General features: G+C 41.5%; 1 protein-coding gene and 1 long non-coding RNA gene across 3 annotated transcripts in view; one reads left to right on the forward strand and one right to left on the reverse strand.

Moving 5' to 3' along the window:
• Window positions 1-22,544, reverse strand: part of LOC118017506 — a 32,633-nt gene extending 10,089 nt beyond the window's left edge. For both annotated transcript variants that reach the window (XR_004681175.1, XR_004681174.1), the window contains exons 1-2: window positions 22,458-22,544; window positions 15,082-15,262 (exon numbers count right to left, since the gene is read on the reverse strand). This is a non-coding gene — a long non-coding RNA (uncharacterized LOC118017506). The remainder of the gene's footprint in view (window positions 1-15,081; window positions 15,263-22,457) is intronic.
• A 151-nt stretch (window positions 22,545-22,695) lies between these two features.
• REEP5 (receptor accessory protein 5) overlaps window positions 22,696-26,342 on the forward strand; it is a 36,658-nt gene continuing 33,011 nt past the window's right edge. Inside the window, exons 1-2 of the mRNA XM_035015432.1 lie at window positions 22,696-22,901; window positions 23,574-23,667. Coding sequence (XP_034871323.1) covers window positions 22,784-22,901; window positions 23,574-23,667 — 212 coding nt within the window. The 5' untranslated portion in view covers window positions 22,696-22,783. The remainder of the gene's footprint in view (window positions 22,902-23,573; window positions 23,668-26,342) is intronic.

Here is a 26,342-nt window from a genome sequence, read left to right on the forward strand (position 1 = left end):
ATAAAATAAAATAAAATAAAATAAAATAAAATAAAATAAAATAAAATAAAATAAAATAAAATCAGTACTTCAACTCTTGGAGTTCAGGAATTTTACCACAACATGCTTGTATGTAAGTAGATATACCTGTTGTTGTTTTTAATCAATCTGACCGGAATTCAGTAAGGCCTTTCAATCTTCAGATTCAAATTTTCTTTCCCTCTGAGAAATTTTCTTCCTTTTTTTGTTCCATTATTGCCTCTCCTCCATTCCTTTTTTTTCCTTCTGGTAATCTTGCATCTCCTGCATCTGTCCTCCATATCTTGAATTTTTTCACCATTTCTATTGCTTTTTTTCCTTCTCTCTGTATTTTGAAATCTTTCTTCCACTTTCCAGACCACTAACTCAGGTTCCAACATTACCATCTTTTCTTTATTTTTAAAAAAATTTATTTAAGTACTCTCTGCACCCAATGAGGGGCTTGAACTCACGACCCCGAAATCAAGCATCTCATACTCTTCTGACTGAGCCAGCCAGGCAGCACATTCTTTAAATTTATCTACTGACCTGTAAAATGAGAAAACTATGCTTAATGCTTTCAGACATTCTCTTTCACGCTATAACGGAAACTTGTTAAAGTCTCTTGCTTTTTTGGGGCACCTGGATAGCTCAGTTGGTTAGGCGTCTGCCTTCAGCTCAGGTCATGATCCCAGAGTCCTGGGACTGAGCCCCCAGTCGGGCTCCCTGCTCAGTGGGGAGCATGCTTCTCCCTCTCCCTTTCCCCCTCCCCCTTACTTGTGTGCGTGCGCACGCACTCTCTCTCAAAATAAATGAATAAAATCTTTAAAAAAAAAGTCTCTTACTTTTCTGGTGGTGGCTCAAACTATCATCTTTCTCCTACAGCAGTTTGCATTTTGTGAGGAGTCGTCTGATGCATTAGTTATCTATTTGCTGCAAAACAAATCATCTCAAAACTTTGTGTCTTAAAATAATAAGCATGGATCATCTCTGGAGAATTCAAATGGAATAAAAGGGAGCCCAAGAAAAGTAAAAGTTTCCTTTCTGCCTCAGAGATCCAGTTCCATCTACCCATCCACCTACCCAGAGATAACTGTATTTTACAGTTAAAAAAATTTCTAAGTGTATATAAAGAAATGTTTTTGCCTTTTTGTTTTGATAATTTCAGACTTTAAAAAATCATAAAAATAGTACAAAAAACCACATATCCTTCACCTAGAACTTTGCAAATATTAGCATTTTGCCACATTTGTTTTATTATTCCTTCTCTGTCATATATATATATAATTTTTCTCTCTATGTAGTCTCTTTTTCATACACACACCATACATATATATCACACATTTTTTTCTGAAAAATTTGAGATTGGATTGTAAATATGATGCCTATTTACATCAGTGTGTGTTTCCTGAAAATAAGACAATTTTCCCTTATAAACATAGTATAATTATAAAAATCAAGACAGTAACATCAATTTGATACAATTATTTAATCTGTAGACCTTATTCAAATTTTACTAATTACTCTACTAATGTCTTTTATATATCAGAAGAAAAAGAATTTTTTTCTGCTCTAGGATCCAATCCAAGATCACACATTGCATTTAGATGTCATGCCTTTTTAGTCTCCTTTAAATTGGAAGAGTTCCTCAGTCTTTTTCTGTAGATAACATTTTTATAAAATCACAAATAGAATAATTCTATTTACATTTATGTCCCTTGTCTTTTTCCCTTACTAATCTAATTTTTCATTTCAATACATATGCATTATCTCATTCACTTCACTGACTACACAGTATACTGTATCAGTCAGAATGATCTAGTTTCTGTCATGATAACAAACACCACCAGAATCTCAGTGGCTTAATGCTGCAAACATTTATTTCTTGTGTATGGGACAAGCCTCCCTGTGAAGGCTCAGTGCTCTGGCTGCTTCTGTCTCATGACTCTTCCCCCCAGTGTGTGTTTCTACAAATGCTGTACCAGAAGAGCATGGAGAGCCTCACATGGACTCTTAAAATCCTTTTAAAATTTCAGAGGACAAAGCAAATCACATCAGCATGCTCACCCTCAAAAGGGCAGAAATGTATTCCTTCCACGTACCCAGAAGAAGGAATCAAGAAATAATGGCAAGGACTGGTATTATCCACCACATGTATCATTGAATGGGCATACCATAACTTATTTAAGTAGTCCCTTACTTATGGACATTTAGATTGCTTCTGGGTTTTTTTCCAAAACCGTTATAGATTTATTTTTGCACACTTGTATGAGTATATCTACAGTATAAATTCCAAGAAATGGAATTGCAAAAACAAAGGGAATGTGCATCTAAAGTTTAGGCTGCCATTTTGAGCTTTGTGCAAGATGAGTGAACAGAGGGAGCCCGACAACAGGGACAGAGACAGAAAAACAAAAGAAAGAGATGGAAGACAGAGAAAGTAGATTTCAAGACTGACTTTCCATTTTATAAGCCCTTTGAATCTTGACTGTTCATGTCTATTAAACTGCAGTATGTGTTCAATAAGCTCTTGTTTTCACTTTTGCATGTTTGAGTGGGTTTCTGCTACTTGTCATAAGTTGCACCACAGTTGGAGGGGACAGAAAGAGGGATGGCATAATCATTCCTCTCATTTCAGTTTCAACACAGCAAAGAGTTGGGACAAGGAAAGAGCTGAGCACACAGTTATCATACCAAAGTTTCCCCACTGGACCAGTGTTTTGTAAGCTGAGCTGCTTTTAAATCCAGTGCCAATGGTTGATAAAAGTGAAGCTTACCCAGATCTGAAATAAGAGTACTGCCCAAGGAAAGTCTTGATTTTAAATTCCATCTCAGGATAAGTTCTCATTTTTGAAAACCCAGCTCAGATTCCACTTCATGAAGGGTCGTCAATTGCTACCAGAGCTCATCCTGATCTCCAATTTTTCTAAATCTTTTTAACACAAGACATACAATCAACCCACATTTGGTTTTATGCTGTTCTCTGTTTGTCTTACTGCTAGAAGGAATTGTTAAGTTCTTTGCGTGTAGAGAAAATATTTTATATCTATTTTGAATTTCCTAAGAACCCTGTGGATAAAACACTTAATAAAGGTGCAACTCTTGACTGATTGCTTCTACCTAAGTTATATAAACCTGGCTTAAGTTGAGTGTATTTATAAACCATAAATAAAATGAAGGACAGCTCAGCTAAAACCAACATGTGGTTCCCATCTGCCACATCTCCCAAGGAATATAGATTATTGCTTTGGTGATATAACTGCAGCAATTCTGAAAATGGACAGCAGACTCCTGTGTGTACCATTCTAGTGACTACAGACCTTTTTCTCAGACTTGTATCAACTTAAGTAAGCCTACCCACATTTTCTATGCATATTTATAGAATATGACACTGTCACTCATCACTCTGTAGGTTTATTTATTTTAAAGTATTGGAAGCCTCTTTCCCCCTTTCTTAGACAATCATTCTATAAATGTTGGTGTATATCATTCCCCTGCATTTTTTCATATTTTTACCATACTACTATGTATCCATAAATAATATATACTATTGTTAGGGGTGCCTGGCTAGTTCAGCTGGTAGAGCATGTTTCTCCCGATCTTGGGGTTGTGGGTTCAAACCCCATATTGGCAATAGAGCTTATACACACACACACACACCATTGTTGCACATGCATATTTTAAGTCATAAATGTTGTCATACCCTTATTATTCGGCAACCTCCCTTTTTCTTCTTCATAATAAATACTTGTAATTTATCTCATGTTAATATGATAACTCTAGATCACTTAACTATCTAGAATTTCATTTCACAAACCCATTTTCCTGTTGATACACATTTAAGTTACTTTGAGTTTTTCCCAGTTTCAAAAAAATGCTGCAAGGAAATGTTCTGGTACATATCTACTTATGCACATACACAGGAGTTTGTCTATGGTATATACCCGACAAGTGGAATTCCTGCATATGCGTATCAATTTTGATAATGCCTCCATTTGATAAATGGCTCTCCAAAATGGTTGTAACATTTCAACTCCCACCAGTAATACGTGAAAGTACCATTTCTCCCGCATCCTCCCTTGATTTGTGTTAATTTGGTCTGCCACAATGAACAGACTTTTAATAAGCCAAGCCCTGCCCTGACCACTGTGTGGCTTTTGGGGATCAATATCTTGTGATCTACCAGGTGGGAAGCTCTCATTCCTTTGTTATATATCAATTCAATCAAGCTTATTAATTTTATTTCTTTTGGCCGGCTTGATCTATTAATTAAAGGGTTGTTAAGATCTTCCCTCCTGATTATGATTTGGTTGAAGATCCTTCTATGGTTCTTGCTTGTTCTATCTTCTGGTAAATTATTCTTTTTTATCAAACAGTTTTACTTGTTACCCCAAATGATGCTTTTTATCTTGGATTCCATTTGTTTGCTATTAATTCCATTAAATACTATTATTCTTCTGCATATTTTTCTTTTTCATTTGTACTTGATCATCACATTTTCCCTTTCTTTTATTTTCAAATTTCTGGATGGTTTTAAGTGTGTTTCTTATGTATGTATGTATTTAGCAATCTCTATATCCAACGTGGGGCTAAAACTCACGACCCTGAGATCAAGAGTCGCATGTCACATGCTCTACTGACTGAGCCCCAGTCAGGCACCCCTTAAGTGTGTTTCTTGAACTAGATATAAATTTATTTGCTTGCTTGCTTATTAATCAAATGGGATGCTCTTTTAGTAAACGAGTTCTATCCAATAAACTCAAACAGTGATCCTGGTGTATTTGGATTTATTCTACCATCTAATTTATGTCTTCTCTTTACGATCCTTTTCCTTTTTCTCCTTTATTCCTTTTTTCTCTTCTTTGGGACTGACAAAGTCTTCTATATTCTTTTTCCTCCTTTGTTGATTTTGAAGCTATGCATTATATTTCTATTTTTTAACATAAATATTTAGCTCTACATTTTTCCTACAAAGTCTTGTTATTCAATGATTTTTTCTTTCTCCTAAATAAGACATAAAGTTAAGCATGTTTTAACTACCTATTAAGCACTCCCATATTGTTTTTTAAACCTCAACTTAGTTTTATAATAATTATATTTATCTACTTAAATTATAATTTTTAAAAAGATTTGTTTATTTATTTGAGAGAGAGAAAGGGAGACAGAGAGAGAGAAAGGGAGAGAATCTCAAGCAGACTCCATGTTGAGTGCAGAGCCCGACGTGGGGCTGGATCCCAGGACTCTTGAGATCACAACCTGAGCTGAAACCAAGAGTTGGATGCTTAACCAACTGAGCCACCCATGTGTCCCTACTTAAATTATCATTATCTGTGCTCACTATTTTTTCTTCCATCTAATTTTTCCCCCTAGGTTATTCTTCCTATTGCGGTATATCTTTTAATAGGTCTGTGGTTATTAAGTTCTCTTATTTTTGTATATTTCATCTTTCTAAACATGTATTTTCATCAAGCATTTATGCTACCTTTCTTATACAGTGTAAGCTAATTAAGTCGAGGAGAAGCTTTCCATTATGGAAGTATTTTGTCAACTAAATAAAGAAGTAAAAATTTAATTTAAATATCACCATTTTGAACTTTATAATGGATTAATGGATTAATGACTGCTTGCATCACACAGAGAGATAATCAGCTATTACATGTCTCCTACATGGCACCTACAAAGAAGCTGGACCCAAAATTATACCTGAATCTGATCAAGTCCATAATCCCATTACCAGTTAGAAAATGCAGAAGAACTGGGTAAATTACATGGGAATGTGATTAGCAAAATCCAGATGTGAGAAACTCTACAAGACAAATCAAACAACCCAGTTTCTTCCAGAACTAAGTTGTAAAGAAAAAGGTAGCAGGCGGGCAAAAGGAGAATGGAGGGGTGCTTGGAGAATTGGAAGAAACTTAAAAGATGTATACTCTTTTTTTAAAATAGTTTTTATTATTATTTATTTATTTGACAGAGAGAGAGAGAGCACAAGTAGGCAGAGCGGCAGGCAGAGGGAGAGGGAGAAGCAGGCTCCCCACTGAGCAGAGAGCCCGATGCGGTGCTCGATCCCAGGACCCTCGGATCATGACCTGAGCTGAAGGCAGACGCTCAAACTGACTGAGCCACCCAGGCACCCAAAAGATGTATACTCTTTACAAAGCAAGTTAAATTATAGGGCTTAGAGTTGTCTTGGGTGATAGACTAGAAAGATGATGACCATAAAAGTGAAGATGTGGTTACTTTTAGGTAAAAGGAAAGCATTGGGATTGGGACAGGGTACATGAAGGACATCTGGGGCACCTGGGGAGTGGACCCACTTGGGATATAGCACAGAACAGGTCCAAGTCCCCAACCCTCAGGGAGTCTGCATCGTATTGAGAGATATAAACCAATAAATGTATAATAATACTATGACAGTCAGTGATATTAGTGATAAATGCTCAAAAAAATATAAAGTATGATTGATCCCAAACCTCTAAATAAGTGACAACTGACTTTCACTCCTAACATTAAATATATGGAAAATGTAATTATTTGATAAAGCCAATAAGTAACATAATTTTTTCTAATATATGGCCAATTAAGAGAAAAAGATAAAGAGAAAAGGAAGGAAATGAGAGAAAAAGAAATAGAATCATAAAACGCAAGGCCAAAGATGATACACAGGGAGAGAGATACCCACAAAGGTGTAAAGGAACATGCACAGCCCAGGGCCAGAATTTTATGGAGTAAAACCCTTTACTACTGCTACAAATTCACGACACTGTGTAGAGACAAGGTATGATCTCTTGGAGCTTCCCTTTCAGATGACAACCAGTCAAGGTCTGGAGGACCTATGTTGGCCCTAAAGTTTGGTCCCTATTTTGATCCAAACACCCTGGGCTGAAGTGACACTTTATGACCACATTTCTGAAAACAGATTTTGTAGGGAAAATAAAGGTGGAAGGTGAGTATCTGCCACAGAAGAGTATCTGCCGCAGAGGTGCCTGAGCAAACCCCCCAATTTAGCCAGGACTGGTAACTACATGCCCCGCAGTCCCCTTTCCTTGCGGCCAGGCAGGGTCACAAAATGGATGCACAGAATGCAGAACGTGTCTCCCTCTGTTCACCTTGGAAGGTTCATTTATAGCTCATTTCTCTGGATGCAAAAAGGAAGTCAATCTCACTACCTACAGCAGTAACAAAAATGGCAACAAAATGACTGTGGTTTTTAATTTCTTCCCTTTGTGGCAGCTTCAGTTTGTCCTGTTATTACTGGGTTTATTAGAAATAACTATCCAAGTCAATAAAACCACAAAAAGTTATAAGCCCCATCTCTCTAGAAAGAAGGATCCTAAATGCAGCCATAATTCACTTCAAATATATATAGTTTATGTACATTACATTATATACATACTTATATTATGTAATAATTGTATAATAATATCATAGCTATATTTTGACTTACAAAGATAGGGAATATTAACATTAGTTGGCAGACTGAGAGGACAGAAGGTCATCAGAGCAATAATCCACCATTTAGCAGTACGACCTCAGCCAAATGCTGTCTCATAAGTTTTCCAGTAATACTGATTTTTCCTCTTTGTAACAAAAACAGATTCTTATCTTGGTTATAAAAATATAAAAAAGTAACACATTAAAGTAACGGACCAACAGCTCTGGTAAGCGCTGTGAATTGTGCAAGACTGTTGAATCTCAGATCTGTACCTCTGAAACAAATAATGCAATATATGTTAAGAAAAAAAAAAGAAGAAGAAGAAGGTAGCGGGAGGGGAAGAATGAAGCGGGGGAAATCGGAGGGGTGGACGAACCATGAGAGATGATGGACTCTGAAAAACAAACTGAGGGTTCTAGAGGGGAGGGGGGTGGGAGGATGGGTTGGCCTGGTGGTGGGTATTGAGGAGGGCACGTTCTGCATGGAGCACTGGGTGTTATGCACAAACAATGAATCATTAAACACTTCATCTAGAACTAATGATGTAATGTATGGGGATTAACATAAGAATAATAAAAAAAAAGGTAACGGACCAACAAACATATAAAAAAGTGCTTCAGAGGGGCGCCTGGCTGGCTCAGTCAGTAGAGTGTGCAACTCTGGATCTCTGGGTTGTGAGTTGAGCCCCACATTGGGTGTAGAGATTACTTAAAAATAAAATCTTTCAGAAAAAAAAAGAAGGTGCTTCAGAAAAAAAGTAATACAAACTCCTTATTTTAAAAACTTAAACACTAGAGGGGCGCCTGCGTGGCGCAGTGGGTTAGCGTCTGACTCTTGGTTTCAGCTCAGGTCGTGATCTCACAGTTGCGAGATTGAGCCCCCCCAATGGGCTCCGGGCTCAGCTTGGAATCTCCTTGAGATTCTCTCTCTCCCTCTGCCCCTCCCACTCATGCTCTCTCTCTTTCTCTCTGAAGTATATAAATAAATCTTTAAAAACTTAAACAGTAGAAAAAGTAGCAAAAAACTAAAAAAAAAAAAAGGAACAAAAAACTAAAAGTCACCTGGGGCGCCTGGGTGACTCAGTCGTTAAGCGTCTGCCTTCAGCTCAGGTCATGATCGCAGGGTCCTGGGATCGAGTCCCACATCGGGCTCCCTGCTCGGCGGGAAACCTGCTTCTCCCTCTCCCACTGCCCCTGCTTGTGTTCCTGCTCTCGCTGTCTCTCTCTCTGTCAAATAAATAAAATCTTTAAAAAAAAAAAAAAAACTAAAAGTCACCTGTACTCTCCCAACCAAGAAATCTACATACCCAGACTTTTCCGTTTGCCTATAAATATGTGCACACGTGTGTGTGCACGCGCACACACTCACACACAAACACACACAGTTTACAAAAGCAGGATCACTCTAAACATGCTGTTTATAATCTTATTTTCTTACTTAATATATCATAGACATTCCTGATATGTTATAGAATGGAAAAGGAAGTTACTGAATTATACATTATGTTCAAGTATGACTCATATTTTAAGAATTCTCTATGTTTAGGGATGCCTGACTGGCTCAGTCAGAAGAGCCTGTGACTCTTGACTTCAGGGTTGTGAGTTTGAGCCCCATGTTGGCTGTAGAAGTTACTTAAAAATAAAATCTTAAAAAAAAAGAAAAAGGCTTTTGTAAGTTTATATCTAGATATAAATATAAATCTAGATACACTGATATATGATTTTGTTTGCACAGGAAGTGACCTGGCAGGGTACAAACTGAATTTTTAAACGGGATGAAAGGGTAAGTAGAAGGAACATTACATTTGTATTTTATTTTTATTTTTAAGATTTTATTTATTTATTTGAGAGAGAGAGTACAAGCAGGGGGAGCGGCAGAGGGAGAGGGAGAAGCAGGCTCCCCACTGAACAAGGAGCCTGACATGGGGCTCGATGCCAGGACCCTGGGATCATGACCTGAGCCAAAGGCAGATGATTAACCGACTGAGCCACCCAGGCGCCCCAAGAAGAGTTTTGATAAGAGAATTAAAAGAGGAAAGAACAAGGAGTACTGGGATACTGGACATATGGGCTGTGTAAAGGTAAAAAAAAAAAAAAAAGTCGAGAGAAGTAAGCTAAAATTTATACATTTCTTTGGGCAGGAAGTGCATCTTGTTCATCCTCAAGCATCATGCTTAGCACATGACAGCCACTATGTAGATATGTGTAAAACGGATGAGTCAGTGGGTAAGCAGCTCTGCTCACCTCACAGCTTTGCCAATGAGTTGTTCTGACCAAAGCTGCAGTCTCAGGGCTATTTTGGGGTGACCACTGCTCTGCTGTTCTGACTTACTTTCCTCAGAATTGCTCATATAGGATGGGATGCCAGAACCTCATTGCTAACAGATGTTAGTTCACTGCTGTAACAAACAACTGTTAAGTGCTAACACATTTTGCATTGAGGTAAAACAGTAAGATGTCTATTTATACAGGATAAATGTCTCCCTATAGAATAAAAAGGGATTATTATCATCAGATGTTTGGTCAGGTCAACAAGGAGTTCTGCTTCCCACTCCTCATGGGTCTGATCATTTCAAAACTGACCCCACTGGGGAAGTATGGGGAGCCTGGGGGACAAGGGATAAACAATGAATCTTTCCCCACTGTTTAGTTTTTTTCCACTGTTGGTGTTTATGAACTTACTATATAATGTAGCAAAATGATGACTCAAGCACAGTCACCACTCCCGCAACTCCTGTTGGATCTGAGGAAAAGGGAGGAAAGCTGATGGAGCAGGAGAGTGTTTGCTGCCAGCAGAGGAGAGGGTGGGGGTAGAAAAAGAACAAATAGTATATCATGTAAGAGCCAAGTGGAGACTTTCTTACTGATAACAATTTTTTCTTTGGTGATGAAAAAAATATATTGTGTTAAGATGCAAAAGTTTATGTCAAATCCTCAATGATGGACACCAAAAGTTGCTATGGCAATTACCTCCTTTGAGATTCATAAAGCTTGGACCTTGTCTATCTTGGTTCCCAGGGCACCTTCAGTGCCTACCAGATAGTGGGTACTCCATAAATAACTGTTGGGTGGATGAGTGAATATTTAATACTGAGGATTCATTATTCTTCTGAAAATGAGTAGAAAACCTTTAACAAGTTAAATCTAAATAATTGGGAAGGGACTTCAAGGGTAGAGGAGTATATTCTGGGATCTGTTTTATGCCTGACAAAAACAGCACTGACCATTCCTTGGTCTCAAACTAAGTCACCCTGAAAAATCTACCCATCTCCAATTGTTCTCTATCAAAAGGTCTTAACCTGGGGCTGTCTACTCCAAGTAATTATTCAGATAATTTTTACTGGCAAAATCCTAAGATAGGTGCTTCCCTCTCCACTTTGTTGTCAGTGTAGATGTGATCTAGGGCAAGTGAAAAGAAGCCATGTTATATAAACTGATCAGGGTCTCAGTCTAAGCTGATTTTTTTTTTCCTTCATTCTCCTGTGAATTAGTATGAACTAGAGAAAGTGATTTGAGGTAACTCTACAGGATAATTTGTTTTTAAAAGATTACTCTGAGGGCGCCTGGGTGGCTCAGTCGGTTAAGCGTCTGCCTTCGGCTCAGGTCATGATCCCAAGGTCCTGGGATCGAGTCCCACATCGGGCTCCTTGCTCAGTGGGGAGCCTCTCTCTCTCTGTCTCTCTGTCTCTCTGTGTCTCATGAATAAATAAATAAAATCTTTAAAAAAAATAAAAGATTACTCTGAATTGAGCTAATGTTATTTTTCTGTCAATTAAGATAACTGACCATCCTCCACCTCATTAAAATATGCTCTCAGATCCTTCAGGCACACAAATTGCTTCACACAAAATAGATGCTCAGTATACATTTTCGTTTTCCTCCTCCTTTGCCATAATCAAATTACTGATGAAAATGTGCTTTTATTTCTTCTAGGGTATTTTTATTTTCACAGATACCAAATCCTGGAATCAATGGAATGAGACAAGAGGGAGGAATTTTAACCATCAACTCTTGCGACTGTCTACTTCATTTGTATATGAGTCTTCTGGGTTAGCTAAAATCTCAGCATACTCCATGAGGGAGGCAATCTTCAGAGTGCTTTACAGGGAATATGTCATTTCCCCCAACAACGCTATGAGGTAATATATTAGCCCATTTAGGCTGCTATGACAAAAATAGACGGGGTGACTTAAACAACATTTATTTCTCATGCTTCTGGAGGCTCGCAGACCCAGGATCAAGGTACCAACAGATTCCGTGTCTGGTGAGGGCTCACGTCCTGCTTTACAGACAGCAATCTTTCCTCGGTGTCCTGACATGGTGGGAGGGGTGAGGGAGCTCTCTGGTGTCTCTTTTATCTCATCATGAGGGCTCCACCCCCATGACCTCATCACCCACTAAAGTCCCCACTTCCAATTATCATCCAATTTGGGGTTAGGTTCAACATATGAATTTTGGGAGGACACACACATTCAGCCTATAACAGGTAGATACTGACATTAGCTTTATGTTATAGGCTGAGGAAAGTGGGCCTCTGGAGGGTGAGAATTTTCCTAAAATCACACAGCAAGTAAGAAATGGAGCCAGGGCATCTGCTGTGGGGCCTGTGCCTTAAGCCTGTGCCATGTCATGGGTGGGCTCTCAACATGAGGGAAAGGGCTACACCGGTTGATTAATCTCAACACGTGCATTCTTTTCAGGGACCTTGAGGCTGGTTACGGATCCCCCATCTAAGGCCGGTGTAGGAGGCAAAATAATGACCTTCCAAAGATGTCCATACTTGTAATATCCAGAACTTGTAAGTTTGTCCCCTTACACGGCAAAAGGAACTTTGCAGATGTGATTAAGGTTATGGACCTTAAAATCGGGAGATTATTCTGGATTATATTGGTGGGCTCAACTTAATCACACGAGACCTTAAAAATGGAAGTGGAAGACAGATAGATCAGAGAGATGAGACCAAAGAAAAAAGAAGGGAAATTTCAAGTATGAGGGGGATTCAAACCACTGCTGCTGGCTTTGAAAATGAGGAAGGAAATGGGGAGCTCAGTCCTATAACCACGGGGACCTGAATTCTGCCAACAACCCCAAATGAACAAAAAAAACCCTGATCTTCCCCTGAGCCTCTAAAAAGGAATGCAACCCTGCTGATGATAAGTTGATTTAGTCCAGTTAGACTTGTGTCAGATGTCTGATGTAGAGAACGGCAAGATAATAAATTGTTGCTGTTTTAAGCCACCAAGCTTGTGGTAATTTGTTGCAGGAGCAATAGGAAATTAATAATTGGTTAGTTCCTTTATTCAAGTTAACTAAATCCCCCTAATGCCTAGTCAGGAAAGGAAATGCACAAAATTGTCTGACTCTGGTCCTTCTCTTACATGGAAAGAAAAGCAAAAATGCATGAGGCCAAGCTGGATTGTTCTCTGTGGTTTGAGCCATATCCCAGGGTCAGTGGACACAGTACCACCCCGGTATGGGTCTAAATGCCATGGTTTGTCCAGAACTGGATTAACTGGTCTTGAACCTAGAGAAACAATCTCTCAGTGACTTCTTTTCTATCTGTCTCCTGTGCAATGCCATGAGAGACACGAAAGGGTGAATTAGAGCGCACTTTTATATCTGGTGAAAATCTCTAGATTTCTGTGCAATAGCAAAGACATACGGTATTTGATTTCAGAATAAAAATACTTTGCTAAAGAAAAGGATATTCCCAGGTTGATTTATTCTCAATTGTGCGCAGTAATTTTCTAAAATGCAACCTCCTGTTTGATCAATGGAGACCTATAATAAAATGCTTTGTCTATATTTTTAGTAGAAAAGGTTTAAGAATCAGACAAGTGAAAAATCAAAACAGAACTCAAACGTATTCAATGAAGCCCCGTAACGTTCATGTCTTCTTTCTTTGAATACTCTTTCTTAAGTTACATCCAGGCTCTGCATTTTCCTCTTGTTGCCTGGCACATCTGTGTCTCAGGTTTTCTTTGCTTTGTCTTTCCCCTCCTTATTTCTGTCACATCACCCGCCATCAGCCTCCTCCGGCAACAGGAGAGAGATGTGCCAACCAGGCTGTGTCTGCAGGGGCTGAGGGCCTCCTGACTGGGCAGCTGGCTGCCTCATCAGTGCCCGGCTTCAACAAAAGCCAGGGTCCCCTCCAAATGTGTGGGTTGAGGGAGGGTAATAAAGAGACTACCTGGGAGATTATGCACATCTTCTTCCTACCATATATGACAGAACGAAAGTGCATTCATGACTTCAGATAGTTGTGAAATTTTCTTAACCTGAAGAGAGGCTTATGGAGAAAACAAAAGGACCCGATCTCAGATCTTTGGCAGAGTTTTCTTCTGTAGCCCATGAAAGATACAGCAGTAGCATTTGCATCATCCCAGGTTGGTTTGACTTCCTTCTTAGGAATTGCCAAAGTCAACCTGTCTCAGGCCAGCTTTCTCCATGGCCTTCCAGACAGAGACCTGGTCTGTCTGGTTCCCAGGTCTGGCAGCATCTGGCACATAGGCTTCGCTCTATAGATATGAGCGTGTGAACAGCCTGGGACCTATGGTCAAGTTCTCATCTTCTGCATCTCTTTCTCATCCATGAAAGGGGGTCTAACCTTTGTAGAGATGACTGGATGACCTAAGAGTCTCATACTCCCCAGACTGATAGTAATTTCTTAAAGGTAAGATTTATGCAGTATTCTTCTATCTCAATTTTAATATCTAGCTGTGCTTTTTTTCCCTTAACTTATTTAACACTTACTTTGCATTAGGCATTCTTCCAAAAACTTTGCAAATTATAATTTATTTAATCATTATGACAACCCTGTGAAGTAGTTACTATTGTTATCCCTATTTTATGGATGAGGCAAGAAGCACAGAGAGGTTATGTAACTTGCCCAAAGTCACACAGCTAAATGGTGGAGCTGGGATATCATCCATCCAAGCTGGATCCAGAGACAGGGCTCGACATCCTGTGCCTTTCTAGGCTGCTTTGTCTTACTAGTATTAGGTAGAATGGTGAAGGAAGGAAAAACTTTGGAATCTAAGTCAGGAGAAAATTGAGAAAGGAGCAGTATTTATACAAAAGAAGTCCAAATGAATAGTATGTTTCCAGATACTTCATGCATAGTTGATATAATAGAAATGTTAACAGTGAAGGGACGCCTGGGTGGCTCAGGCAGTTAATTGTCTGCCTTCAGCTCATGTCATGATCCCAGAGTCCTGGGATGGAGTCCCGCATCGGGCTCTTTGCTCAGTGGGGAGCCTGCTTCTCCCTTTCCCTCTGCCTACTTGTGCTCTCTCTGTCAAATAAATAAACAAAATCTTAAAAAAAAAAAAAAAAAAGAAATGTTAACACTGTATAAAACATAGTGATAAAAATCTAGGTTGATTTGAATACATAACTTAAAAGAATTTTGCTCCTCGGCTAAAAAAACCTTAAAAATATCAAATTATGAATCATTTAAAGTACTCAAAAACATGACCCCAACTTCCAGTTAAGTAATAATTATTGCATTCATTTAGTAGGTAATTATACAAACTTATAATCAGCTAAAAAGTTCCAAATTCAGCTATTCTTGTAAGCAGTTATAATAGTTTGCTAGGGCTGCTGTAATAAAGTACCACAAAATGGTTGGCTTAAATAACAGAAACTTACTGTCTCACAGTTCTGGATATCAGACGTGCAAGATCAAGGTGTCCACAGGGTTGCTTTCTTCTGAGGGCTGTGAGGGACGGATCTGTTCCAGCACTCTCTCCTTGGCATATAGACAACAGACTTCTCCCTGTGTGTCTCACATCTCTTCTTCTGTGTGTCTGTCTATGTGTCCAAATTCCTCCTTTTTTGGGGAGAGAGAGAGAGAGAGAACACGCAAGCAAGGGGGAAAGGGGCGGGGAGGGAGAGAGAGAGAAACTTTTTTAAAGATTTTATTTATTTGTCAGAGAGAGAGAGAGAGAGAAAGTATGAGCAGGGGGAGGGGCAGAGGGAGAGGCAGGCTCCCGAGCGAGCAAGGAGCCTGATGTGGGCTCTGTCCCAGGACCCTGGGATCATGACCCGAGCCAAAGGCAGACGCTTAAAGACTGAGCCACTCAGGCGTCCCGAGAGAATTTTTTTAAAAATATTTTTTAAAGATTTATTTATTTGAGGTGGGGGAGGGGCAGAGGGTGAGGGAGAGAGAAACTCAAGCAGACTTTGCACTGAGCTAGAAGCCCAATGCAGGGCTCGATCCCATGCCCCTGAGATCATGACCTGAGTCAAAACCAAGAGTCAGACACTTAACCAACTGCACCACCCAGGTGCCCCAAAAGAGAGAGAGAATCTTAAGCAGGCTCCACACCCAGCCTGATGCAGGGCTCAATCTTACAATCTTGAGATCATGACCTGAACCAAAATCGAGAGTCAGATGCTTAACTGACTGAGCCAGCAAGGATCTTCCTTTTTATAAGGACACCGGTCATATTGGATTAGAGCCCATATAATCACCTCATTTTAACTTGATTGCCTTTGTAAACACCTTTCTCCAAAAAGGTCACATTCTGAGGTATGGAGGGTTAGGATTCTAACATATCTTTTTTGGGGAAGACACAGTTCAACCCATATTGGCAGTATAAAAAAGGGGTAAGAATTTTAGCTCTGACATTTATTAATCATCAAAGTTTGCTATACCTGATTTTCTTCCCTTAAATGAGGATAAAACAGATAGTAACTGCCTCATGCTTCATGAGGATTAAATGAATTAGGACATGAAGCACTTAAGAATACTGGGTAGTACAGGGGCGCCTGGGTGGCTCAGCCGTTAAGCGTCTGCCTTCGGCTCAGGTCATGATCCCAGGGTCCTGGGATCGAGCCCCGCATCAGGCTCCTGCTCGGCGGGAAGCCTGCTTCTCCCTCTCCCTCTGCCTGCCGCTCTGCCTACTTGTGCTCTCTCTCTGTCAAATAAATAAATAAAATCTTTAAAAAAAAAACAAAACCCGAAAGAGTATTGGGTAGTACAATGCACGTTACATATCCATTCATTCAAAAAATAGTTTCTGAACCTATTAAGTGCCAGGCTCTATTCTAGGTGTTTGAGATACAGAAGTAAACAAAAGAGGCAAAAATATCTATGTTGGTGGAGCTTATAATGTAATGTCCTAATTTAAAAATTAGAATATACAGAGAGTTACAAGCCAGTATCTCTGATGCAAAAAATCCTCAACAAAATATTAGCAAACTGAATACATTAAAAAAAAATCATTCACCATGATCAAGTGGGATTTATTACCAGGATGCAAGGATAGTTCCATATTCGCAAAACAACACAATTCATCATGTTAATGAGAAAAAATAAAAACCATATGATCCTTTCAATAGATGCAGGAAAAGCATTTGACAAAGTACAACATCCACTCATGATAAAAACCCTCAACAAACTAGGTTTAGAGGAAACATACCTCAACATAATAAAGGCCATATATGAAAAACCCACAGCAAACATCATCCTCAATGGTGAAAAACTGAGAGCTTTTCCGCTAAGATCAGGAACAAGACAAGGATGTCCACTCTGGCCACTTTTATTTATTTATTTGTTTATTTATATTTTTTTATTTATCTGAGAGAGAGAGAGAGAACACAAGAGGGGGTAGGGTGAGAGGGAGAAGCAGACTCCCTGCCGAGCAGGGAGCCCGATGCAGGACTCGATCCCAGGACTCCGGGATCATGACCTGAGCCGAAGGCAGTCGCCCAACCAACTGAGCCACCCAGGCGCCCTGACCACTTTTACTCAACGCAGTACTGGAAGTCCTAGCCACAGCAATCAGACAAGGAAAAGGAATAAAAGGCATCCAGATTAGTAATGAAGACGTAAATTTTCACTGTTTGCAGATGACATGGCACTATATATAGAAAACCCTAAAGATTCTACCAAAAACTACTAGAACTGATAAATGAATTCAGTAAGGTCACAGGATACAAAATCAATGTACAGAAATCTGTTGCATTTCTTTTTTTTTAATTTAATTAATTAACATATAGTGTATTATTAGTTTCAGAGGTAGAGTTTAGTGATTCATCAGTTGCATATAATACCCAGTGCTGATTACATCACATGCCCTCCTTATTGCCCATCACCAGTTACCCCATGCCCCCACCCATCTCCCCTCCAGCAACCCTCAGTTTGTTTTGATAGTTAAGAGTCTATTATGGTTTGTCTCCTTCTCTGATTTTGTCTTGTTTTATTTTTCCTTCCCTTCCCCATGATCCTCTGTTTTGTTTCTTAAATTCCACACATGAGTGAAATCATATAATTGTCTTCTCTGATTGACTTATTTCGCTTAGCATAATACACTTTAGCTCCATCCATGTCACTGCAAATGGGAAGATTTCATTTTTTTGATGGCTGAGTAATATTCCAATGTATATATACATAGCACATCTTCTTTATCCATTCCTTTGTCAATGGCATCTGGGCTCTTTCCATATTTTGGCTATTATGGACATGACTACTATAAACATTGGGGTGCAAGTACCCTTTCGGATTACAAGGTTTGTATCCTTTGGGTAAATACCTAGTAGTGCAATTGCTGGGTTGTAGGGTAGCTCTATTTTTTAACTTTGTGAGCAACCTCCATACTGTTTTCTGGAGTGGCTGTACCAGCTTGCATTCCACCAGCAGCATACGAGGGTTTCCCTTTCTCCACATCCTTGCCAACATGTGTTGTTTCCTTCAATGTACAGAAATCTGTTGCATTTCTATACACTAATAATGAAGCAGTAGAAGAGAAATTAAGAAAAAAAAATCCATTGCTAATTGCACCAAAAATAATAATATACCTAGGAATAAACCTAACCAAGGAGGCCAAAGACCTGTACTCTGAAAACTATAAGCTACTGATGAATGAAATTGAAGACGACACAAAGAAATGGAAAGACATTCCATGCTCATGGGTTGGAAGAACAAATATTGTTAAAATGCGCATACTACCCAAAGCAATCTACAGATTTAATGCAATCCCTATCAAAATACCAACTGCATTTTTCACAGAACTAGAACAAACAATTCTAAAATTTGTATGGAACCACAAAAGACCCCTAATAGCCAAAGCAGTCTTAAAAAAGAAAAACAAAGTCAGAGATATCACAATTCCAGGTTTTAAATTATACTACAAAGCTGTAGTAATCAAACAGTATGGCACTGGCACAAAAATAGACACATAGATCAGTGGAACAGGATAGAAAGCCCAGAAACAAACCCATCATTATCTGGTCAATTAATCTTCAACAAAGGAGGCAAGAATATGCAATGGGAAAAACAGTCTCTTCAACAAATGGTGTTGGGAAAACTGGTCAGCTACATGCAAAAGAATAAACCTGGACCACTTTCTTACACCACACACAAAAATGAATTAAAAATGGATTAAAGACCTAAATGTGAGACCTGAAACCATAAAAATCCTAGAAGAGAGCACAGGCAGTAATTTCTCTGACATTGGCCATAGCAATATTTTTCTATTGTCTCCTGAGGGATGGGAAACAAAAGGAAGAATAAACTGTTAAGACTACATCAAAATAAAAAGCTTCTGCACAGCAAAGGAAACAATCAACAAAACTAAAAGACTGAATGGGAGAAGATATTTGCGAATGACCTATCCAATAAAGGGCTAGTACCCAAAATATACAAAGAACTTATACAGCCCAACACCAAAGAAAACAAATAATCCAATTTAAAAATGGGCAGAACACACAAACAGACATTTCTCCAAAGAAGACATCCAGATGGCCAAGTGACACATGAAAAGATGCTCAACATCACTCATCATCAGGGAAATGCAAATCAAAACCACAATGGGATACCACCTCACACCTGTCAGAGAATGGCTAAAATCAAAAACACAAGAAACAAGAAGTATTGGCAAGGATGAGGAAAAAAAAGGAACCCTCTTGCACTGTTAGTGGGAATGCAAACTGGTGTAGCCACTGTGGAAAACAGTATGGAGATTCCTCAAAAAATTACAGATGCAATTACCATGGGGCGCTTGGGTGGCTCAGGTGGTTGAGTGGCTGGCTCTTGATTTCCTCTCAGATCATGAGCTCAGGGATCGAGCCGTGTGTCTGGCTTCAAGCTCAGCAGGGAGTCTGCTTAAGGATTCTCTGTCTCCCTCTGCCCCTACCCCTGCTCACTCTCTCTCTCAAATAAATAAAAAAATCTTAAAAAAAAAAAAAGAATTACCATATGATCCAGTAATCACATTACTAGGCATTTACCCAAAAACCCCACAAAAGCACTAATTCAACATCCCTGTGTTTACTGCAGCATTATTTACAGTAACTAAATTATAGAAGTGGCCCGTGTCCACTGATAGGTAAACGGATAAATCAGAGGTTTTACACACACACACACACACACACACACACACACACACACTGGAATATTATTCAGCCATAAAAATGACTGAAATCTTGCTGTGGGGCATCTGTATTGGGTGGGGGCCCGCAGCAAGGTGGTGAAAGAACTCACCCACGGCAGAACAAAGGAGACAGAAATTTACTGAATACACGGCAAGGGAGCTGTGGGCAAGACAGCGAAGGAGAGACCGCCATGAGGCGGTGGTGAGGGGCTAGGGTTATAGAGGAGAGTAAGGGAATATGGGAAACTACGGAATTTTACCATTTTTGGTAATCTTAGGCACTGTGCCTGGTTAGGGGCTATGGCTTAATGAGCCTGTTTGCATCAGGTCAGCGGTCACTGTGGGCCCTTCTGCCCTGCTCAAGTTTCCACTGCTCAGGCCTGTTGCCTAAAAGTGGCCTCTACGCTTGCCATTTGCAACTACATGAATGGATCTAGAGAGCGCAATGCTAAGCAAAGTCCATCAGTCAGAGAAAGACAAATACCGCATGATTTCACTCATATGTGGAATTTAAGAAACAAAACAAATGAACAAAGGAAAAAAACAGACTCTTAACTATAGAGAACAAACTGATGGTTACCAGAGGGGAGGTGAGTGGGGGATGGGTGAAACAGGTGATGGGGATTAAAGAGGGCACTTACCTTTTTTTAAATATTTATTTATTTATTTGAGAGAAAGAATGAGAGAGAGAGAGACCACAAGCGGGGTGGGGGATGGGGTGGGAGGAGGGGAAGAGGAAGAGGGAGAAGCAGACTCCCAGATGAGCATGGAGCCCGGTGGGGGTTGATCCCAGGGCCCAGAGATCATGACCTAAGCTGGAGGAAGACGCTTAACTGACTAAGCCACCAAGAGTGCACTTACCTTGATGAGCACTGAGTAATGTATAGAACTGCTGAATCACTACACTGTACACTGAAACTAATATAACACCGTACTTTAACGCTACTGGAATTAAAATAAATGAATAAAACAACATCATTTAAAAATATATATTTTTTAAAAAGTAGGATGTATAGAATGTCAGACATAGTAAGTTATATGGAGAATAATAAAGCCAGACAGGGGCCAGAGAGCATTGGGGGTTACAATTCAGGATCAGAGAAGGCCCCACGGAGGTGCCATTTGAGCAGAGACCTACAAAGTGAGAGGAGAGAGACAGTTGAGTAGTTCCCTGGAGCTCTTGAGATATCGGAGGGTTCCCCCATATCAGTACTATTGCCACGGGGGGCTGGATAATCTTGCGGGAGGGCTGTCCTGTACACTGTAAGATGTTTAGCAGCATCCACTTCTCCAGTTGTGACCATCAGTTTGACAACCAAAGACGTCTCCAGACATGGCCACATGTCCTGTACGGGGCAAAATCACTCCTAGGTGAAACCCATGGAGATAGAAGGAGACGGAAAGGCCAGAGGCAGGAATGCATTCAGCTTGTTTGAGGCACAGCAAGGAGGCAGGTAGTAGGTGAAATTAGAAGAGAGACGGATAAACCACATCACCTACGACAGATGGGAAGCTACTGGACAGTGCAGGGCAAACAGCTGGGAGCAAAAGGCTTTTGCGCTGAACACAATTTGACCCATCTTTAAAAAGATCCAATTGGCTGACACATTGAGAATTGACTGTAGGTGGAAAGACAGAAATGGACAGCTCAGTTGGGACACTATCACAATAATCCCAATAATTTTTTATTTGGTTTAATTTGTTCACTGATGTGGCTGGATGGCGGTGGGAGTGCTGAGAGAATTGAGCTAAGAATCTCTAGGGAAGAAAAGAGGAAGGAGAATTAACATAAAAGGGAAAAGCTAGGAGTGGGCAAGTTATTTTTTTTATTTTTTGCGGAAGTGGAAGGCAGTGCTGTAGTTAACGTGAAAGAGCAGAGGGGTTGTGTGGGACAAAGAGGAAACGCTGGGGGCCAGTTTGTGCGCCCGGCCGGTGAAGGCCATACTGAGGAACGGGAGCTCTAGTCTGTAAGGAACCGGGAGCTTCGAAGCTTAAGCAAGGAGGAAAACTCTACCCCGCTGTGTAGATCATAGGAGTCACAAAGATAATTTCAAAAGGAGTTTCCTGAAATAATATGGTGAGAGATAACCAGAGCCAGGGTTTCGGTGGAGGAAGAGCATGAGCATGACGTTCTGAAGGCAGTAACGCGAGGCCCTGCCCTAGTTGTTGGATTACCTTCTTCAGGGTAATTTTGCTTTTAGGCAAGGGCAAACGACTGTCTCCGCGGGGGCAGGGGGTGGGGGAGTGGGGGTGGAAACGTTTCCAGGGTATCAGATATCAATCAAATTCAACTCCACCACAAAAAGGTTTAGGTAGTGCAGCACTTTCTCGGAAAGGGTGTCCCCCAGAGGAGGGTCTCTTAAGTCTCTTCAAGGGTCTTTCCAAAAAGACTATTGAGAAAAACTATGCTGGGTTCCGGCAACGAGGGAAAAAGCAGGTCTCCGACAGAGTTCTTTAAGGGTGGTCGTACATTTCAATTGTTAGATTTAAATGCCTCGGCAGGGTTAGCACTGCAGGATAGGCACGTTCAAACCAGTCCCACTCTGCTGCGGGTGGGAGCAATAGGGGCGCCTGCCTCCCCCTTTCCACCTGCTTTTGCACTAGTGCGATTTGCGCAAGGCGCTCACAGGAGTCATCGCTCATCTTTACCTTCCGTGGAATAAGGCTGCCCCGCCGGGAACCGCTGCAGCTCGGGACCCTCTCCACTGCCAGGGAGGCGCAGGTCGGGCCGCGGCCGGGCCCGGGAGTGGCGCCGGCCGCGGAGCGCGCGGCGCGGGCGCGGGGGGCGGGGCGGGGCGGGGCGCGGCCGGGAGGGGGGCCGCGCCGGGAGGGGGACGCGTCAACAAGCGCGGGTCCCGCCCGCCTCCCGCCCCGCCCGCCTCCCGCCTCCCGCCTCCCGCCTCCGCCCCAGTCCCTCGGCTCTGCGGCCACCCGGCACTAAGAGCAGCCCGGGCGGCGGCGCGAAGGTCCTCGCCATGTCTGCGGCCATGAGACAGAGGTTCGACCGGTTTCTGCAGGAGAAGAACTGCATGACCGACCTTTTGGCCAAGCTCGAGGGCAGGACCGGCGTGAACCGGAGATACATCGCGCTCGGTGGGTGCGCGGTCGCCGCCCGTGGCCGGGCCCCGGGAGCAGCTGCTGCACCAGCTGCTGGGGAAGCGAGCGGGAAGGGGATTCGGAGGAGATGGTGTTGGTGACAGATGGGGGCGAGCGGCATCGTCGGCACCGATCTGGCCGTCCCGGCAGGCCAGGGGCCGGAGACCCCGCCGGGGCGCCTGGGCTCGGGGGTGGGGGGAGCGCTGGCCGGTGTCCGGGGCGCGGGGAGGGCCGGCGCTGACGTGTCTGTGCCCGAGTCCCAGTGGCCGTGCGCAGGCTTGGCGCCGAGTGGAGGGGGCCTCCTGCGGGAGTGCGCGCGGCCACGGTCCTACCAGCCTGTCGATGGAGCTCAGCACGAAGAAGGGTGTCCCCCGGACGGGAGGGGCCGCGGGCGGGGGAGTCGGGGCCTCTCCAGATCCTCTGTGGAGCGGGGTTCCCTAGGCGGGTGAGCTGCACGGCGGGGGACCTCTGCGGGAGGGAGGGCGCGAAGGTAGGGGCTGCCGGGTATCCTCAGACAGACTGCAAAGCCGCGTCAAGGCCCGGGCCCAGCCTTAGGGCGGTTTGTTTTTCTCGATCGCCTGCACTAGGCCAAGCCTCGCGGTAGGGCGGGGGCTGTCCGGAGTCGCGCGTCTTGTGCCACCGGACCCACTTCTCTCCTCGTGTCTCCAGGTGTCATCGGGCTGTTGGCTTTGTACCTGGTGTTCGGTTATGGAGCCTCGCTCCTCTGCAACTTGATAGGATTTGGCTACCCAGCCTACGTCTCGTAAGTGGCTCCCCCCTGCAACCCTCCCTTCCTCCCCTTCCTTCCCCATACCCCATCCAGGGCTGCCCTAGTTAGTACACATCCTCATTTTCCTGGGAGAGCCGTCAGTGCACCAGAGGGTAGAAAGTGCTTAAGGTTACACATTTTAGAGCCCTAATTTGATGCCTGATCTCCTGATGACTAGCCGAAATGCTTATTTCATCGGATTATGCTGGCGGGGCGGGTACCTTGTAATGCATGCACGGATGGAAAGTGCTACAACAAAGTCGTCCTGCCTTTACTGCTGGGGAGATCTCAGCTGGGTACAGAGAGCTGATCCCTTCTCCTTAATAATTATTTTAATGTGTATTTCACTTTATACTTAGTAAAACCCCATCAAATGAGACTTCCCTAATTCAGAATTACTGTTAATTCAGACACTGGAGAATTTTGCCGTCTTGATTTTGAAAAGACTAGCCACTTAACTACAGTCAAATGGAAAACATTGACCCTAGTATAAAAACAAAAACAACCTTTTTTTTTTTTTTTAAGATTTTCTTTATTTATTTGAGAGAGAGATAGCAACAGAGAGCAGGAGTGGGGAGGAGAGGGAGAAGCAGGCTCCCCATAGGGAGCCCAAAGGACGTGGGGCTCCATCCCAGGACCCCGAGATCATGACCTTAGCCCAAGACAGACGCTTAACTGACTGAGCTACCCAGGTGCCCCCAAAAAACAACCTTAGAAGATGCATCCCTAATATAGCTCCCTGGTTATATAAATGACTCATTTATATAATTAAACTTAAAAATGAATCTTAGCAGAGTAGGATCTGAATTTATTACTATTTGAGGTTTTTACTCTACAGTACTTATTTTGAAAATATTCTACAATTTCGTGTTTTCATTCATTCAAATCAGAATTCTTCACCACAAATGAATTGTTTTAGTCTGTAGCTCTACCCAACAAAGCTGGCGGGTTTTATTTTCATTGAATTGGTCTCTGCAACTTTTCTCACCCATAGAGATAAAGGAAGAAAAACTTTTCGGCTGGGAGGCTAACACACAGATAACACATTTATTACATCTTGTGTCTATTACAGGACAAGCTAGAATTTAGTATCTGACTAGAAAGGAGGAAACATGTTTTAGAAGTTAGTTCTGATTTGAACAATTAAATTGAAGTTACATACATAGTTACTGTATTCGTCTGGTGCAGACACTTAGAGGCACTCCACAAAGTCTGGCTACGTTAGGATACTACTTGCTTATGAATTTGGAGCTCCTGTCTGCATGTTGAGAAAAACGTTTACCTTCTTCCAGCGTTACCTGCTAAAGTACCATCCAGGTTTCATGTGTATACCACAGAAGGGCAGACTAGGAAAACTGTTTGGCTTTCAGATCACTGAAAAAGGTACAAGAATAGCAGTTTTCCATAAAATGTAATCGACTGATAATACGGTATATGTGAAAAGTTTGTAGGCAACGCTGATTCAAAATGATTTGCACGACGTGTCTGTGCTATCAGACAAAATAACATAAAAGTACATTACTTCTGGTTGTGTAGTCTACTTGCAAGAGTTCCTTTAGTAAGAGTTTGGGGGGAAAAAAGTTGGAAGCATTATTCCAGTTTGTGCTTTAGAGGTTATTGATCCCATTTTGAACAAATCCTGGGTGGCACTTTAGTAACTGCCTAGCTGCTTGAATTATTTTGAGCCAGAAAGGAATATGGATTTTTGGAAATACTGAACAGCATAAAACCCTTTTCCACGTCAGTACCGTTTGGCACATAATCCCATGCAAAACATAACCTTCTCTGTTGGTGTGATGAGGTCATTGGTGTGGGCTTTCCTAAAGTAAAAGTCTGTTTCTGGGATCTACATAGATTCAGGTGAGGGTGGAAGCAGATGTGACCGCAGACAGAACTCTAGTATGTTTCTCCTTGACCTGAAGTGGATTAATACTAGCAGGAATCTCTTTTTTAGTCCTATTTTAAAGCAAGTCAATTTCAGTTTTTTTTGGTGTGTGTGTGTGTTTTAAATCATGTGTTTGTAGTCATTCTTTCATTCCCTGCATTGTCAACTGAATAGTATTGGCTCTTTTTACTTCCAAGAAGCTAAATGCTCTTGTCTATTGCTCGGAATTCTGTGAAATGATAGAGACGTTCATATTTCTAAGTGGGTCAGGCACGTGGGTTTTACATGTTTTAGATTTATTCTGTTCACCAAGTATATATACTTTCTTTTCTATTTGAATATTCTGAGGCAAAGTGACATTTGTAGTATACTATACTAGGAGCAGGAAAAGTGCTAAAAATCTAATAAAGGGAATTTAATGATTTCAGCAAAAATTCAGGAAATAATGAGTCATCTCTAGAGTGGTTTTTTTTTTTTTTTAATTTTTTAAAGATTTTATTTATTTATTTGACAGAGAGAGACACAGCGAGAGAGGGAACACAAGCAGGGGGAGTGGGAGAGGGAGAAGCAGGCTCCCCGCAGAGCAGGGAGCCCGATGCGGGGCTCGATCCCAGGACCCTGGGATCATGACCTGAGTTGAAGGCAGTCGCTTAACCAACTGAGCCACCCAGGCGCCCCTCTAGAGTGGTATTTATTCATAGGATGCTTCCTTTTGGTAGACCCAACTCTTTCACCTTTAAATTAAAGATAACATTCTATGACCATAAGGGAATTAAGTGAAGGT

The sequence above is a fragment of the Mirounga leonina genome, unplaced genomic scaffold, assembly GCF_011800145.1.
Source record: "Mirounga leonina isolate KUSES-001 unplaced genomic scaffold, KU_Mleo_1.0 Mir_104, whole genome shotgun sequence".
Classification (NCBI taxonomy): domain Eukaryota; kingdom Metazoa; phylum Chordata; class Mammalia; order Carnivora; family Phocidae; genus Mirounga; species Mirounga leonina.